Genomic DNA, 18,620 nt, shown 5'->3' on the forward strand with positions numbered 1-18,620 from the left:
AATTTTATTTATTTATTGTGTTTATTGTCTTAACGTTTCACCAGTTCATTCTGCTTTTTATTCAGCTTAGCTGCAGCGATAGATGCCTTTGTCCATATTAGGCATTTCCTGGCATGTCTTAAGTTATTTGAGCGCAAGATCACTTTTCTTTCAGTGCGAAAACTTCTTTATCTCATTTTCATAAAGTAAAATGCTAGAGTATTTAACTTTTCCTCTCCATCGACGAATGATGATTCTGAAAAAAAAAAACGCTATAGCAATTTTATAGTTTGCTATAGCAATGAACACTACTTTCATGCATCTGATTATCAGATAAACCTTGCGCTCTTATTTCAAGGTTGTTGTTAATGCTGTGGTTATTTTAACAGTTTCCTTCGTACATTCGGTTCAAGGACATTGTTAAAACACATTATCATTCAATGGAACTGTGCGTATGCTTTAGACACTTACATTTTTGCTCCGTCCGTGCAATAAATACGCAGCCTTCGACTGCTGAGGTAATGTCGTCGGTATGACCGAGAGCCATTGAAAACCTACAGAAAAGTAAAACTACTTCACTTTAGCATTACTGGCCATGAGTACTAAGGAGAGATCACACATCAGCTGCTTAAAAATGTGTCAGTGAGACGAACTGAGCGTGAGTGCAATCCTGTGACAGTCACTGCAGGCGGGAAATAGTGGAGCGCGTGAAGGAGAGATGCGAGGGCACGAACACTGTTCAAGGTCTCCATTCATTCATGCTTGTAGTAATTTAATGTCTATATATGAAAGCATTGAATTGCTATATAAATTGCGATTCATTCGATTCTTAGCATTTTAAATCGATTACTGTCCGAAATTGACGATTCACGATTCAAAAATCCATGTTCAAGATCGATGCATATGCATCGTCAGGGTCTGTAATCGATGCATCGATAAAACGAGTGAATCGTTACACCCCTAGTCACAGCGTGCATCACAAGCCGTCACAAGAGAGAGCCAGAATTCAAATAAACAAGATTCCGTGTATCTAAACCATGTTGTTTTTTACTACCAAGACACAGTTCTTTGTGTAAGTTATTCCATAACGGATACAAACAATAACTCTCCCCCAAAGAAATAAGACGTAAACAAAGGAATAACCATCCATATTACAACGTTATTGTTTCGTTGGACTAAAAGTGCTCTATGGGATGTTGTTCAGTGGACCCTTACCTTATAACCATCCATATTACAACGTTATTGTTTCGTTGGACTAAAAGTGCTCTATAGGATGTTGTTCAGTGGACCCTTGCCTTTCTAACTAAACTGGGATTTACAGCAGTGGATGCATTTATGACTTGTTATTACGATGAATCTGGTATGTACTGCATTTTTAATTATGCACGTTTTGATGTGTACTGCTTACACAAATTTAGCAAATACATTCCTTATAAGCTTTCCATTGAAAAACAGCGATCTATCGTCGATGCTTGAGGCTTAGTCAAGTCTGCTTTATTGTCAATTCTTCCACATGTACAGCACATACACACAGAGAATTGAAATTGCGTTACTCTCAGACCCTTGGTGCATACAGATAACACTAACAGTAGAACATAAATACAGATATACAGATTAAGTATAAAATACAACTATACAAATATACACAAAAAACACGAAAACACCTTTCTGTCGGGAGAGAGAGAAGCCGCAGCGTGTGAACGCGCCGCCATCTTTTATGAACCTTTAGACCTTTAGAATGATATATAGTTTGTCAACGTTAATTATGTCCCTTTTCATTTAATCTATTCGTAAACATTGACACGTGCAAACAAAGAGCGTTCAGTGCGCCGGTGTCCAGGTGCGGATTATCAGGTTAAAAGCTGCTAGGTCCGGGCCGGACTCATCCATGCTCTGGAGGAGTTTGGCCTGATAGACCTGTAAGACCACCATAGAGTGAGACTCGTCCAGGGGAGGCATCTTTTAGGCTCCTCCGGTGGAGTCCACTCCAATCCCAGCTCCTCTACAGCCTTTGACAGCATGCGGATAAGCTCGGCGTCCATGCCTGGCTTGGGCTCGCTGTACTCCGTAGGCGGCAGGGGGGCAGGGTCATTGATTGAGCCCGACAGCTCCTCTGTGTTGGAGGCAGCCAAAGACAAGCTGTCATCAACCGCGTCACACTCGCTCCCACCAAACCAGACCAGATCGCTCGGAGCCGTGGAGGGATACTGGTCTGGCTGGGAGAAGAGGATGGGGGAACCCTCTCTCTGAGGAGAGAGCAAGGCACGCGGGGGCGGGGCCGGCGTGAGATCGCTCGTCTCCGTGCGCCGAGGTCCTCTGCCCTGCTGTTTTTTCCTCGCAGGCTCCTGGGAGGAAGAAAACGGGAGGGCGCGAGGGGTGGGGTCGCTTTCTGAAAAGAAAGCTGCCCACGAGCACAGAGATACTCATATCCTCGCAATGAGGACATTCCGTCTCCGTGAGCGCATCTTCAGTGTAGGATCTCCCCAAGCATGAGATGCACTCGCTGTGACCATCAGTGGCATGCATGGGGAGCCCTGCATGAGCGACAGAAACGGGGCGGCATTTGCATCAACACCGCAAAATTAGCTCTTTTAAAATCGCTCTTTTAGATCGCTGGATGGTGGCAGGGGATCTGGAAGACCGGCGCTGCTGCGGCACTGTAGGCAGCTGTGAGAAGCGGCGAGATCGGCCGAGCAGAGAGGTCTTGATCCGCTGCGAGGAATTTCAATGGCGAAGCTTCAGGTTCCGTAGTCTCAGCGAAGATCATCGTCGTCGCTGAAGGAGAAGAAATCTGAGAATCCTATGGCGACATGCCCGCTTATAAAGCCAGATGGCCCCGCCCATATTGGCGGGCTCTGGCGGGCTTCATCACCATAGGCTCGTGTAGCTCCGCTGCCGAGCCATTGGTTCATTTTTAATTTACTGCATGAACCAATGGCCATGCAGTTACACTGCATTATTGAAAAACCTTCAGTCATCGGAGAAAAAGGAGTTTTCCTCATAGCGTCTTAGCAGACGCAGTAGGAGTGAAGTATCGATAGGGAACATTTCTGATTATTATCAATGTTGAAAACAGTTGTGCTGCTTAGTTAAACTTCATATTTTGTGGAAAGATTGATTTTGAGAATTCCTTGATGAAAGTTCAGAAGAACAGCATTTGTTTAAAATGTATTTTTGTAACAATGTCTTTACTGTCACTTTTGATGAATTGAATGCATGCTTGCAGAAAAAATAAATTTCTTAAGAAAACAAAATTCTTATACTTACAACTTACAACAAAAAACCTTACTGACCCCAAACTTTGGAATGGTAGTGCGTATACAAATAGATGTATTAAATTACAACAAATACTTTTTGAAGCCACTGAGAAACTATGAGAAATTAAACTGCCAACTTCGGAACACATTTCCTGTCTACTGTAAATACTCAGTATTTCCAGAGATCAGTATTTCAGTATTTCACACAGATTCAGGATTAAAAAAAATGATTAACTGGCAAGTGACTTTAAGTAAAAAATAATACACAATATCAATAAGAACACATATCATAGGGAGAGTTTGTTCTGTACAGAAGAGAGAGATGAAGCTGTTGTACTCACTGAGCAATGAAGTGACTGAAACTCCTGCACCAGTGCTCCGGGTGGCGGAGGGTGGGAGACGGGTTCCTGCAGATAAAACACACAAAAGACACAACACACATGAATGAGACACAAGCAAACATATTGGATTGACCTCATTCAGCGATGGTAAAGAAATTACAAATCTAAAGGGACAACTGTGTTTGTTCAGAACAAATGTCTGTTCGCATTCATCTTCCTATACAAAGAAAAGCAGAAAGCACAAATGCATCATTCAGGTACAGACCTGTGCCAAAGAACAGCTATTCAGAACAGCTTCTCTAGTATAAAAGCCTAGAAATCAAATATTTGTACCTTTCTACAGTCCTACACTAAAATCAATATGCTCTCTCATCTTCTCTTTATACTGTCACCATCAAAAATCTCCCAATATTTTCTAACATTAATTGTAGACTTCAGGTTATAAATACAGCATATTGTTGCTATGAGTTATTATATTAAACTACCACATATTTTGACAATGTTAAGTTTAGCAATGATGTTCAGGAGGCAGTGTTATTTTAGTGTCACTGATTAAAGTTTAATATTTTGAATTAGATTGTATTTTTCTTTTTTCTGTTTTTCTTTTTAATTTTAGTTAAAGTTTTGGTAATTTTGTTGTTTTTTGTCTTTTTTTAATGCCTGTTTCCTTTTTATTAAGTTTTAGTTTTAGTTAATTTACTTTCAGTTATTGTAGTACTTCAACTTAAACTAAATGAAAATGAGCATTTTTATATTTTATTTTATTTCAGTTAATATTTATTTTATTTGAAGCAATGAAAAATAAATTAAACTCAAAATCAACATTTCATTTACTTATTTGATATTTGGTGAGGGATATAGTTCTGATTATGGATCAGAGAATGGATCAGTGCACATTTGCTTACATCTTTGGTTAAATGCAACGTCCGTTGCCATTAATTTATTTAATGCACTTTAACTTTCAATGCATCTCTAAATAGTTTTCTAATTGCTGTGTTGTGTTCTAATCTTAATAGTCAATCAATCAGTGAATCTCTAAAGGTGTGCAGATAATTCTCACAAAAGTAACCTGCGGCAAGTTTAATCCAGTAATTAATTAGGATTCACTGTTGCCAAAAGGAGCCTGTCGGACTGTGACATGTAATATAGCCATTAACATTACATTTAAAAGTCATTATTGCTGGTCTGCAATGATAATTGCAGTTATTATTGCAAGTTATGTTAATGCATACGCCGAGAAATGCTAAGGATTTATACTGATATTTTCCAAAACCATACATTTCCAAACTTTAGAAGGCCACTCTATAAGTAAAAAGAATGAGAACTACCCAACCTTGTGTTCTGTGAGCATTCATTGCATGTGTATTTGAGTGACAGTAATGACTGAAGTACTGTACATCAAATCCCACAAGCCCTCAGCACTTGAGTTTAGAGTTTTCAGCAGAGAAGCAGTTAAGCGAGTCTTGAGCTCTTCAGTAGAGCAGGTGGTATCTCAGATGAGCTGCTGTACTGTATATCAGTGAGGTGGAGTTGTAAGTGTTTAAGTCTTTAAGGCACAGAGTGTGGGCCAGGGATGCGTCGGCCTGCTGCTGGATGACAAACGAGCCACCCTGCAGAGTGTCTGGCAGGCAACATCTGTCCGCAGATCTGCCGAGTTATGAGAGCGAATAATCCCTCTGTCAGCTACACTCAGACAGAGCCATCTATTAACTCTCTCACACACACACACACACACCACACACACACACACACACACACACACACACACCCATACATTAAAACACACACTCTCATAGGCTCATTTATTAACACACAAGCAGCTCTCAGTGGCTGTGATGCTGTGGAGCCTCAAAGTCTGGGACAGTTTTAGGCCATCTAAGAAAACTTCATTTTTAAGAGCAACATGCTGGAAAAGGCTTTCCTGAACAACACACAGTACATTCCAGCCTCAGGATGTTCTTTGTCTTATTGGAGACATATACACTAAAAAACTATATTTGTTTAAATCTATTCATCCAAACCCTTTTGAAAAAGAAATGTTCTTAATTGTATTGAATGTGCACTTGTAGAATACTTCAAATCTTAAAGGTACATTTTAAAAAACTGTACTTGCAGTTTTGTAATGAAATAAAAGGCCACTTAAAGGGATAGTTCACTCAAAAATGAAAATCCTGTCATCATTTACTCATCCTCAAGTTGTTCCAAACTGGTGTGGTTTTATTGCTTTTGTTGAACACAAAAGGAGTTATTTAGAAGAACGTTGGTATCTAAACACTTGATGGTAGCCATTGACTTCCATATAGTTTTTTTTTTCCTCCATGCGTGTATTTAAAAAGAGACTATTTTTCTTAACAAACCTAAGTACACTTTTAAAATGTGCACTTTGTAATATAATCATTAAATGCGTTTTACTTTAAAGTACATTTTAAATCATTTTTGAATATTTCAATTTTATAATTCAATTTTTAAATAAAATCTTCTTTGTGCTTTAAAGATGTACACTTATTTTGATGTGTTGACTAACATACAACAGCACAAGTACTTGATTATAATTTGAACTGTAGTGCCTTATTCGATATTACATTTCATTTTAATTGCACTAAATTGCAACTTCATCATTACAAATGTTTAATTAAAAATATTTCTATACATAACATACAAGTTTCAATAGAAATTACATTAAAATATACAGTTTACCATGCATGCCAGTACATTCGGCAGTACAGTTTAACCATATTTAAAAGAAAACCGAAGTAATAATTATGAAATGACATATAAAGATGTACTTAAGTCCAAATATAGGGAATCAAAAAACACTCTAAAGTCCAGCTAATAGCAGTATAATACATTTTATGTAATTGCATTTAAAAGTACGCTAAAGTGTACTTCTTTTTCACTGGTGCTTGCCATACAAATGCAAATCTCCACGAGTCTGTATAAAAATGATGTGTAAAAATCCTTATTCGAAGTGTCAAAAAGAGCCCAAAGATCATGAAAAAGTCATAACAGAACCCTAACAGAAGCCCAACAAACGCTTGATGACTTACTTTTGGCAATGATGAACGAAGCCTCTAAAGTCTAAAGTAATTCCATGGTTTTTTTTGTCTAACGTACAGTAATACCATTATAAGGATTTACCTAGAGGACAACAGAATAGATGGGCCCAGTGCTCATGTGCCAGTAAAAGCTCTGCAGCAAGGACAGGAAGAGAAACAGCACTATGATTATGTTCACAATCCAGCCCTGCCTGCAGCATCTTATTGCTTGATGGTCTGTTGTTAGGCAAATACGAACTCATGTTTTTATTTATATTCCCTCTACTTCTGCTTCAAGATCTCCTTCTTTTTTCCCCAATGACTCTTAATCTAGTTTTGCCTTGACTGGAGTCCCAAATAAAGAGACGTAAAGAGATGTGCAGGTCGAAGGACAGACATACTACTTAAAAACACATCTTCTCAGTCTTTCATCAGAAACTATCACCAAGAACAAAGCATCAGGCATATAAACCAACCCCTGTTAAATGCAGTTTTCTTTTTTTCTACGGTAATCTGTCATTCTGCGCTGCTCTAAGTCACTGGGTGCTTTGATAGATATTCAGACAGGCCGTCCTCTCTGAAGAACACATCAAAGGAAAATAACAGACTCCTTCAATGCAAAATATAATTCGTGCCTGCAGCCACATGCACGCCTTGATGTTGCAGTGCTGTAGAGACCTGCTTATACATAACAAAGTGAAGGCAATGGCGCTGATGGCGCTGCTATTGTGCTGGGTACATTCTGCCGTGGTACTCACCCTCATTGGGTGTTCGCGAGCACATGCAAACAGGATGTAAACACGCTTGGTTTATTCTAATCTAGCCGCAGAGCCATTAAACTCTGACTGGCAAACAGTCACGCTTTCAGCCGTGTTACTCACAACATCAGTTTGTTACGCTGTAGATGACAAGCTAGACACAAACAGAGGGAGGGAGAGATAGATAGATTTATATACATAAATGTAAGTGTGCATCTGTCAGGTACACATCTAGGTCATATTCAACTCAAAATCAGAAAAACAAAATCAAAAACATTATACTTTGAGTAAACATAATTAAGTCTATTTTCAGGACCCCAAAAAATGGTGTATTGTCTAATTTTAAAGTATTTTGTATGCGTTAAATAAAGAGTTCCCCAAAAAATGAACATTTGCTGAAAATGTATTCACCCTTAGGACAAATGTAGATGAGTTTGCTTCTTTATCAGAACAGATTTGTAGAAATGTAGCACTACATCACTTGCTCAGCAATGGATCCTCTGCAGTGAATGGGTGCCGTCAGAATGAGAGTCCAAACAGCTGGTAAAATAATCCACAAGTAATTAACATGACTCCAGTCCACCAATTAATGTGTTGTGAAGTGAGAAAGAATTATTACAGATACAGAACTAATATTTTAGCCAGAAGCAACGTTATGAAGTTTTACGGCATGAACGGTATTAAACATTTTAATGATAGATTTATTTCTTACAAACACAAAGCCTTTCGCTTCTTAAGACGTTAACTGATGGACTGGAGTCATGTTAATTACTTGTGGATTACTGTGATGTTTTTATCAGCTGTTTGGACTCTCATTCTGACGGCACCCATTCACTGCAGAGGATCCACTGGTGAGCAAGCGCTGTGGCCGCGACTCCACAATTCCTCAACCTCCCAAGGCTTGCCATACTGCTAAAATTATTTGTAGACAAGTGGAAATGAAGGCAAAATCCTGCCACCATCTAAACACAGAAAGTAAAAAAATAGCAACGGCACATTACAATATTAAAGAGTGTTGGTATATTGTCTTTTTTACTGTAAGTTTCCATACATATACAGGCTACACTGTCACTGTTTTGCCACTGTGGTAAAAATAGACAAAGTGTGACTGATGTGAATTTCCATGTTGTCCATGTCCAGGCTGTTTTATGCTTTTTAGCACTGGTTATGCCAGTTAATAGGTCTGGCAGGAACTAATAATATGTGGAGAAAGCTATCCATTAACATTCAACATGCATTCAAAATCGATATGACTAACGTTGTGAAAAACAAAGTGCAGTTAATTGTATTGAATGTGCAATTGTAGTGTAATTTGAATCTTAAAAGTAAAAAGTGAAAAGAGACATACAAACAAACAAACAAATAAATAAATAAATAAAAAAGAAAGGTAACACTTTATTTTAAGGTGCCCTTGTTACACATGTACCTACTATAATAATAACAAATGAATTATACATAATTACATGCAAGTAACCCTGAGCCAAACCCTAACCATATAGTAAGTACATGTAGTTAATTAATATTACTCAGTACTTAAATGTATAATTACATTGTAACAAGGACACCTTAAAATAAAGTGTAACCAAAAACAAAAAAAAGGAAAACAAACTGTACTTACAGATAAAGCCACTTAAAGAAAGTACACTTTAACACACTTCAGCACTCTTTTAAAAGGATCACTTTGTAATAGAGTCAAATGTAAAGTTTTACTTTTAAAGTCCATTTTAAATCATTGTTTTAATAATCTTTTGTCGTGCTTTAAATAAGTACACTTGTTGTGATGTGTTGACTAACATTCCTAATTATATTAAATTTGTTATTTAATATACATTTTTAAGTTAATATATTTTAAATATGCTAAATTGCAACTCCATCCTTGCAAATGTGTAATTATAATTATACTTAAATACATTATTCCATTATTACGACAGAAATAACATTAACGTAAAAGTTTAGCATTAATGCTTACAATCCTTAGTACCCATATTTCAAAGACAATACAAGTGATTATGAAATTACATTAATTACGTGTCTGAAAACTACATTCTTACAAAACTTACATTCAGTTTGTACTTAAATATGCTCTTTCAAAATTAATTATTTCTGTAAGTACTTTTAACTTTAATAGTACGTGCATTTTTTGGGTAATAGTAAAAGGTAATCACTGGAGTATTTTGCATGCGAAGTCCAGTCATTTCATCTGTGCATTTGGGAGTTTTGCATGAGGGTTAACAACTTCCCAATTAAGCCGATTTCACTCATGTTAAAGTTTATCCTGCAAGTTGTCTGCGCTGACCAACAGAAAGCTGCTTGGTTTGAAAGTGACTTCCATGTGAGCTGTGCTTCAAATATAGCTCTATATTGTTGACAATTAACTTTTTTTGCAGAAATATTACTAATGCGACCGTACCTTAATGATGGAATCAAAATAAAATCTGTCAAGGCTTAACATGAGCCTTTACCTCTAGGTGCAGTGGATTAAATACAGTCCACTTTACACCACAGCAAGCTCAGGCTTTGAAGATTTCCAGTAAATGTAACTGATTTAGCCTTAATTAAAAACCCTAGGAGTCATTGTACTGTATGTCAGTGAGAAAAGTGTGTTAGCTTGAGCTCCAATAATGGTATTCAGGTTGGGAATTGTGCAGCCTTGTGAATGAGCAGCTATTCAGTTCCCTCTGATGTCCTTTATCATGAGTCAAACATTTGGTTCTGACAGGCTCCGATCGCTCCACGTCCCCTCGTAATCTCTCCGTCTGAGAGCACGCTGATGGTGGGAACGCCGGCCCGGACAGATGACATGTTAACAGAATCATTTCACGCCCCAGTACACACACCAACACTGATTTATTCACCCGCTGCCGAGCTAAAGGTCCACGCATCTGATTTATGCTCCCCGGTCCAAATATCTAATTTCATTTGAAAAAAAAAAAAGAAAGAAAGAAAAGGAAGGTAGAAGCAAGAGATAAAGGGAGAGAGACAGGTGGGTGAAAAAGTAGAGGGAGCACATCATTTTAAAGCACGTCATGATGGTGTCGATACCATACATGATTATTGCACTGAGGCATAAACTATATGACAAATGGGCCGGCAAAGGCAAAAGCACAGTATTCTAACATTATCATTTCTCATATCCAGCATTCATAATCGAAACATCAAGCGGCATTAAAGCACATCTACAACACCGGTACAAACACACAAATCTTACAATTCTCAATATATATATATATATATATATATATAAACATATTGTGGGATTCAATAGTGCACATGTACTTTTTTTTCATTGCTAATCATATTATTAGCATTTTAATGCCTAATTGAAAAATTAGTACACTGGATGAGATCAGGTTTAAGAATGTGTTAAGGGGTAAAGTTGACAGGTTTGACAGTGTTACAGATGGAATGACAGGAAGGTATTTTTAAATATAAGTACAATGTAAAAACATGTGCAGTAGTGTACGTACACAATAAGTGCATTGTATCTAATGAATAATTTAAATGTAAGCAAATAATAGTTAAAGACTAAAGTGGGTCCAAATATGTTTATATAGTTTTCATTAATTTTTATTTCCGTTCTAGTTATTTTAGTATATCAGGTTTAATAATACAATAAAATAAAATATTTTATTTTATTTGTTTTAGTTAACTATAATTACCCTGGTAATCTCTTTCTTTTTTTTGTCTTGAAAAGTAGCCAGTATTCAGTATATACTACATACTGTGCACTAAGCAGTATGCTAGTATTCTATGTCAATGAGTAGTGTGGCCTCTCTCTAAAAGTCAGAGTGTCAGTGTCAGGAAGGTGTGCGTCCTGACAGCGAGTGGCCCATCCCCTGCAGGCCTGGAGCGGGGCAGATAACATGAGCGTCTGCCTCATCTAAATGACAATGTGGAAGGGAGGGTGGCTAATCACAAATGCAAATTACAATCAAAGGACATAAGCACTATGCATTCTGGGTGATAATGGTGTGATCATAACGATGGCAAAAGGTCAGATTTTCATCAAAGCTCTTACATTTGATTGTTAATCAGAATATTGTGACACGTAAGATGTCCTGATTCTGTGACATTAAAACAGACAAGCTAAATGAGGGTGAACTGGGAAATTGCCAGGCATAATGAAGTGCACAGGGGAATATTCCACTGAATAAAGCACCAATGTGCCAGTTCACACTTTAAGAGTCATGTCACTGAAAACAGTATTTGGAAACATGATAACGTTCACTACACAAAGCTTCAGCTGAGCCAAGATAGACCATTTACTGAAAATAATCACCAAAACAAATGTTCACAGTATTGAAAATACAACCAACACATTAAGCCAGATGTTTACACATCTACACCTATTCAGTTTTCAGAGAGGGTAGAACATATAGCCACAGAAATTAAATTATTACTATTTTAGGTGAAAGAAAAATATTGAAAACACAATTAGACAGACAGACAGACAGACAGACAGACAGACAGACAGACAGGTATAGATAGACAGACAGACAGGTATAGATAGATAGACAGACAGGCATAGACAGACAGACAGACAGGTATAGATAGACAGACAGGTATAGACAGGTATAGATAGACAGACAGGTATAGACAGATAGACAGACAGACAGATTTGAGTTCACTCTTTGATTATTATGAGGTATTTCCTGTCTGTCCTACTCTCTTTTGCGGTATTCTCATTCCTATTTCCACTTTTCCTCAATCTTTCCAGTCTATCTTTTTTTCTATCTATTCCTCCCTCTATTTCCTCATGCTTCCCAGTCTTTCGTGAGTGCAGTGTGTGTGTGTATATCTCCCCCTGGTGTCTTACCGTGGTATTTTGAAGAGAGCTTTGACCGGGTGCATCTCAGCCAGGGGTGGGTCTCCGTCCGCCAACTCTATGGCAGTGATGCCCAGAGACCACACATCACAGCGGGCGTCATACGAGTAGTCGTACTGCTGTTCACATGCTATCACCTGCACACAGACAAACACACACAAGCCATCACGTTCACTCTGTCAATAGAAAGCAAAGCTCACCAATCTTGAAATCTTGGTGTCAATTATTTCTCAGAGACAGCAGTTAGAAGACTTGGAATCTCACATGCATCTCATCTACACTGAAAATTCATAAATCAAAATTCATAACCATCCATACTCGAAACATCAAGCGGCATTAAAGCACATCTACAACACCGGTACAAACATAAACTTGCTCAGTAGCTCACCTGGTACAGCACTGCACTTGCGATGCAGAGCACTCGGGTACGAGTCACAATAAAGAGCTCAAACTTTTGTAGAAGCAAGCTAAAATGGCATGGTTTCTTTAGCATGTGTGTTTTTATCTCACGCTTTCTTTTGTTAAGACTATCAGCTAGGTTTAGGGTAGAGTTTAGTGTAGGTGGTACGTTATTTTCAAACACGATTAACCTGAGTGATTAGCAGCATTCACCGGGCATTTTATTTCCAAATGCCTATGCCATTTATATGCCCACATATACAATATAGAAAACAAAAACAGAACTGTATGAGAAAGTTGTAGCTGTTCTTCTTCATATAATGACAATGAATATGACACAAATGTGCCATAAAAGTAGTCTGAATGACTAATGCTCTATATTAAACACATTTTAAAATTATACGACTGCTTTGTTTGGGGAATAGTCTGAACATTTATGTCATTATTTACTTACAATCTGTCATAGCTCTCAAATATTATTCATTCATGTCTGAGAACCAACAATGCCACTGACTTCAAACCTGCTAAAACACATACTGGCATGTCATATTTGAATAGAATTCACATTGAATTCACTTTTATTGTGCAGAAAAGAGCAGCTGGAACTTTCAGTTCAACACTGAACCATTCAAGTTTGGAGTGACATGAAGGTGAGTGATTTGTAACAGAACTTTCATTACAACTGCTCATCGTTTAAAGGTGGGGTAAGCGGTTTTTCAAAAACGCTTTAGAAAACTGATTCGGGCCGAGTACCAAAACAAACTTGTAGCCAATCAGCAGTAAGGGGCGTGTCTACTCATGATGTGGAGGAGAGAGCGTTCAGTGCACAGGATGGACATAAGCGAGCCGAGCTGAGTGACAGAAAGATAGAGATGGCAGATAAAAAACAAAAGAGGAAAACGTCTGCGGAACAAAAAAGAGAAGGACTATCCTGTCTCTTTGAATTTAAATCTATATTTATTCACACCAGCTCTTGAAAACCTCTATGCGAACACACTTGCCCGAAAAAGTGCGGGGGACGAATTTACGTGATATTAAAAGTGGGGGGGACACGTCCCCCGTGTAATCTACGCCCCTGTCTGTGTTAACAAACAACAATAACTGTACAGTTATTTCTCAAGTAGGACCAAATAACAGTTGTATGGATTCAGAAATTTAGCAGGTGGCAAGTAATCTGACGTGACATTAGGGCAGGGCGCGGGCGGCTGGGATGCATCAGCATTACGTGATGAGGGCATTTTGCTTCCCAGCAGGGAACCACTTCTTTCTCACATGCACACGGGACAAACACGCCTCAGGCAGACAAGAATCAGTCGCCCTACACAGCCCCCTCTCTAATTTAGTAGCATGTAATTTGCTGATAACTCATGAACTACGGTACAGTATTAGCATACTGTTCCTTGTATTATGCATACTAATAATATATGATGTGTAGCTGTATAAAATAATATATTTTAAATCTCATGTATGGTCAACAAATTAATTGCTAGTAAACCGAGGCAGTAAATATATGATGTTTTATTCTCAGCACTAAACAAACACAGCCAAAACCAGCTAAAGTGGTTCAGCAACCAGCTTAAATGACCAATACAAGTTATTGTTTAGAAGTATAAGGTATCTCTTGTGAAAAAGAAGTGTGCTTAACTACACTGAGTGTGCACCTGTAGTGTACTTCAAATCTTAAAAGTATTTATAAAAAAAAAAAAACTGAAATTGCAAATAGAAATTTTATATCAATAAAATAAAAAGCCACTTAAGTGTGCTTCAAAAGAGTACCCTTTCATTACTGTTTCTTGAAACACTTAAGTGCACTTTTAAAAAGTAATCAATCAATTTGAATGAAAAGTTTTGCTTTAAAGTACATTTTAAATTATTGTTTTAATAATTGTGTTGTGCTTTACAAAAAGTATACATATTTTGAAATGTTAACTAACATGCTAAAGCACATGTAGAATAGTTTTTAAATGTTATTTAGTATTACATGTTTAAATGTTATTAAATATTTTAAATGTTATTAAATATTACATTTAAAGTTAATATATTTAAATGTACTAAATTGCAACTTCATTGCAAATGTGTAATTACGAATATATTTTAATACATAAACGTTTCAGTAGAAATGACATTAAAGTATATTTTAGTTTATCATAAATTCAGCAGTCCACTTTAAACATATTTCAAGAGAAGTAATTATGAAATTACATACAAAGATGAACGTAAGTTCTGCTTGTATTTAATGTACATTTGAACTATAATTGCAATTAAAGTGCATTTAGTTCAGATTGAACTATTAAAGTACACTCTTTTAAAGTGCATATTTCCATGTGTTAAATTGTATTTTTTTTCAAAAGGGATTGGAGACTTCATATTGATTTTAGCATTGCTACACTGTTTAAGCTACATGCAGCAACAAATCAAATACTGTAAAACCAGCTAATGTCCATTTTGGAACCATTGTTGTATGGCAAGGAAAATGCATATAAATCTCTCCAAATCAAAAAAAATCCTCTTTCTATAATAAAAATCTCCTCTCCATTACCGAAGTCCACCAGTTTGACTCCACCGTCTGTGGTGAGGAGAATGTTGTTGCCCTTCACATCACGATGGATTATTCTGTTGTTGTGAAGATGCTGGAGACCCTGAGAATAAAACAAGAGAAACTTGGGTCGGTAAGTGGGGCCTGAAGGCCAGACTGCCTCTGATTGGCCCCTAAAGTCTACAGCTGGACACCCTCTGTCTTTCCTCATTATCACGGCCCAAAATAACTACTCTGGCACGGTCAGAGCGCTGAGACAGCGTTCCCTGTGCTGGGGTGGGCAGATTACTTTAGTCTGTGTGTGTGTGTGTGTGTGTGTGTGTGTGTGTGTGTGTGTGTGTGTGTGTGTGTGTGTGTGTCTGTGTCTGTTTGTGTGTCTCACCAGAAGCGCTCCATACAGGATGTAGGAGATGATGGGCTCCTCAAGACGTTTCCCCCCCATCAGCAAACCCTTTATCAGGTCAGTTACTGAACCTCCATTACACAGCTAACAGAGAGAAATGCCAGACAGAGAGGGAAAGTAATGAGGAACAGGAGAGAGAAAAGAACGATAGATGCAATTACAGAGAAGAGGGCAACCAGCACTTTTTTATGAGTCATAAAATGACAAAACACACCACAAAGCATTTTTATTCAGTAATAATATCAGACATAATATCATGCATACATATTAAATAGTTCACCTAAACGAAATTCTGTCATTTTCTATTCAGCTTCATGTCATTCCAAACATACATTATTACTTTCTTTCGTAGAACATGGAATCAAATATTTCGAAGAATGTCTGTGCTGCATACAGACTTAAATAAACATTTAGGCCTAAATGTAGGATTTTTTTTATTTATTATTTTTTTTGTATTAATTTAAATTACATATACATTTTCCATCCATTTAATTATACAGCTTTAAAATAAACGAATGAACTTAATGTGATGCATATTTGTCATGCATACATGAAAATGTTAAGAAATAGGTACGATTTCCAATCAATCAATAAATAGTGGCATAGTTTATTACTATTTGCATCTATTTAATTCTACATAATCATATTCAAAATGAATTTATTCAAATTGCTTGGAATTAGCATGAATCTTTTCATTGTGAAAACAAGCACATATATTCAGTTAAAAGTGTGAACATGGTATGGCATAGTTTATTACTATTTGCATCTATTTAATTCTACATAATCATATATTCAAAATGAATTTATTCAAATTGCTTGGAACTAGCATGAATCTTTTCATTGTGAAAACAAGCACATATATTCAGTTAAAAGTGTGAACATGGTTAAAATATGGCTAGCTGTGGAACAAGCAATATTCAGTCAGTCAAAATGTATGAGACTGAAACAAATCGGATTCATTGATGATAAATATATAAAGCTGGTTTCTGTGTATTTAAATTGTGTAATCCAAATGGATGGACATTTTATAGCTATATAATTCAAATGTCACATTTAGGCCTAAATATTTATTTGACTGCAGTGAAAACATGCAGTGACCAGCTCTAATTAGCGCCAGTCTTTGTGAGGAACACCTCAAAATATAAATTGTTATTCATTGAAAATCTTACCTTCCTCCATAGCTTTGAATAGCTTTTGTTTACATTGGGTTTATCTGTGTACTTATGTAGCTAATGGAAGATTTTTAATAAATAACTTCTATTTCAGACATTTTTCAGGACCTAAATTTGAATCATATTCATCGAACTGACAAAATGAAATCTTCAGAGCAATTTTTGACATGTTACTAATCCAGTTGTTAGAGGTCTGACGTCAACTGGCATCACTGTTTCTGAGTCCAAATGCTCCTTCAGAGCCCAAAAGCAAACAACAAACGGTACTAATATGCACTCACTGCGTGCTGTAATACCACCAAAACATCATGATATAACCTTTAAATCTCAGTTGTGCATGAATCGAGTTTTAAAGCTGTGAAGCTTTGCTTAAAGTTGATATAAATGAATAGTTCTCACAAATGGCTGTTGAGATGATATTCTCAACTAAGAGGCTTAAACCCAGAAACAGTATTATCAGAAAGATGCATCACAACTTAATAAACAATCACTTGACAATGCCACTCTCCTGGAAATCTTCTAGCAACTATTTCCTGTGGATAATGCAAAACCAAGCTCTGGTAAAGAAATGTACCTCCAAAACAAGCCATAGCTGCCCTCCAGAGAGCTCATCTGATTTGTAGAACATGCCAAAGAACTTCACCACATTGGGATGGTTGGACAGCGAGCGCAGGATGTTGTACTCCGCTTCAATTTCCTCATCCACATCCTGACACAACCATTAGCACAACTGCATTAATCATATATGTGAGTACACAAAACATTTGCTGTCTGTAATGATATGGTGTTCTTATGAGATTCTGTGATTAACAACATGGACTGTCCCTAACTGAAGCTAGAAATGATTGAAAACTGCTGCGGATTAAAAAAAAAGCTTTGATATACAGTACAAAGATAACTTGTCAGAATAGATAACAAGGTAAAGGATGCAAAAACGCTCCCAAGCTTTCGTGCATGTGCTTGTATGATGACCAGCAGGGTATTCGATGGGTACAATTGAAGGCAGCCATGCATGCACTGTGCAGCAGGGGGTTATGGGGGATCAAGCAGCACTAATGACATCACATTACATGGGGAACATCAGGGTTAGGCATAAAAATAAAACAAATTTTTTTCCAAAAATCAATAGTGCTATAATATGAAAATATCTGTTTAGGAGGAACATCTACTTACTCTGTTAGTGTGACTGGGATTCTGAGAGGACAAGAGGAGAAGAAACACCTTTTCTGTTTTTGTTTGGTTTCTAAATCATTGAAAATACTGTTACGAGTCTTAAATCCTAAAATGAATAAATGAACTTGACTAGAGTGCAGAGACAAAGGTTTTATTCACAGTACATTTTCAGCATGTTTCAGATTCATTTTTGAATAGCAATGCCACACTGTCCCCCTTTTGAATCTACTGGGTCTACTCTATAAAATCAAGGTTTAAGACTCTCTGGGGAAAAATAAAAATAGTTTTGATGTGTTCACATCGGGATGAGGACACATTAGCAATACACTGAACACAGAAGAGATGCCACAACTGAAGAAAATCTTCAACAATGACTCACGTTAATGGGATCCAAAACTTTCACTGCTGCTTGACTTCCATCTTTCTTACTGATGACTTTGTAGACCTTGCCGTATGTTCCTTTTCCAATTGTTTCTATGATGTCCCAATCAGAAGATGGATCTGCCAGCGACTCCAGACCGATCATGCTTGACTTGTAGGGATACAGTCCATAGAAAGACCTCCTGAACATTACAAGTAATTCAAATCATAGATTGAATTCAATTTCTTCACACATTTTTATATAGTTAAAAGACATATTTGAGTTGAATTACATTTCTCATGATGTTAAAAAAAATCTATTAAATGTGGGGTAAGTGATTTCTGGTAGCCAATGTTGACATTTGAAATCACCAAAACAAAC

At 37.0% G+C, this 18,620-nt stretch overlaps 1 protein-coding gene across 1 annotated transcript in view; it reads right to left on the reverse strand.

Annotated features, from left to right (window-relative positions):
- The window catches only part of myo3b (myosin IIIB), a 117,235-nt gene that overhangs the window by 86,983 nt on the left and 11,632 nt on the right, over positions 1 to 18,620 (reverse strand). Inside the window, exons 3-9 of the mRNA XM_016464173.1 lie at positions 18,258 to 18,441; positions 17,879 to 17,899; positions 17,280 to 17,414; positions 15,513 to 15,617; positions 15,144 to 15,233; positions 12,187 to 12,332; positions 3,578 to 3,643 (exon numbers count right to left, since the gene is read on the reverse strand). Coding sequence (XP_016319659.1) covers positions 3,578 to 3,643; positions 12,187 to 12,332; positions 15,144 to 15,233; positions 15,513 to 15,617; positions 17,280 to 17,414; positions 17,879 to 17,899; positions 18,258 to 18,441 — 747 coding nt within the window. The remainder of the gene's footprint in view (positions 1 to 3,577; positions 3,644 to 12,186; positions 12,333 to 15,143; positions 15,234 to 15,512; positions 15,618 to 17,279; positions 17,415 to 17,878; positions 17,900 to 18,257; positions 18,442 to 18,620) is intronic.

The sequence above is a fragment of the Sinocyclocheilus anshuiensis genome, unplaced genomic scaffold (assembly GCF_001515605.1).
Source record: "Sinocyclocheilus anshuiensis isolate Anshui unplaced genomic scaffold, SAMN03320099.WGS_v1.1 scaffold284, whole genome shotgun sequence".
Taxonomy (NCBI): domain Eukaryota; kingdom Metazoa; phylum Chordata; class Actinopteri; order Cypriniformes; family Cyprinidae; genus Sinocyclocheilus; species Sinocyclocheilus anshuiensis.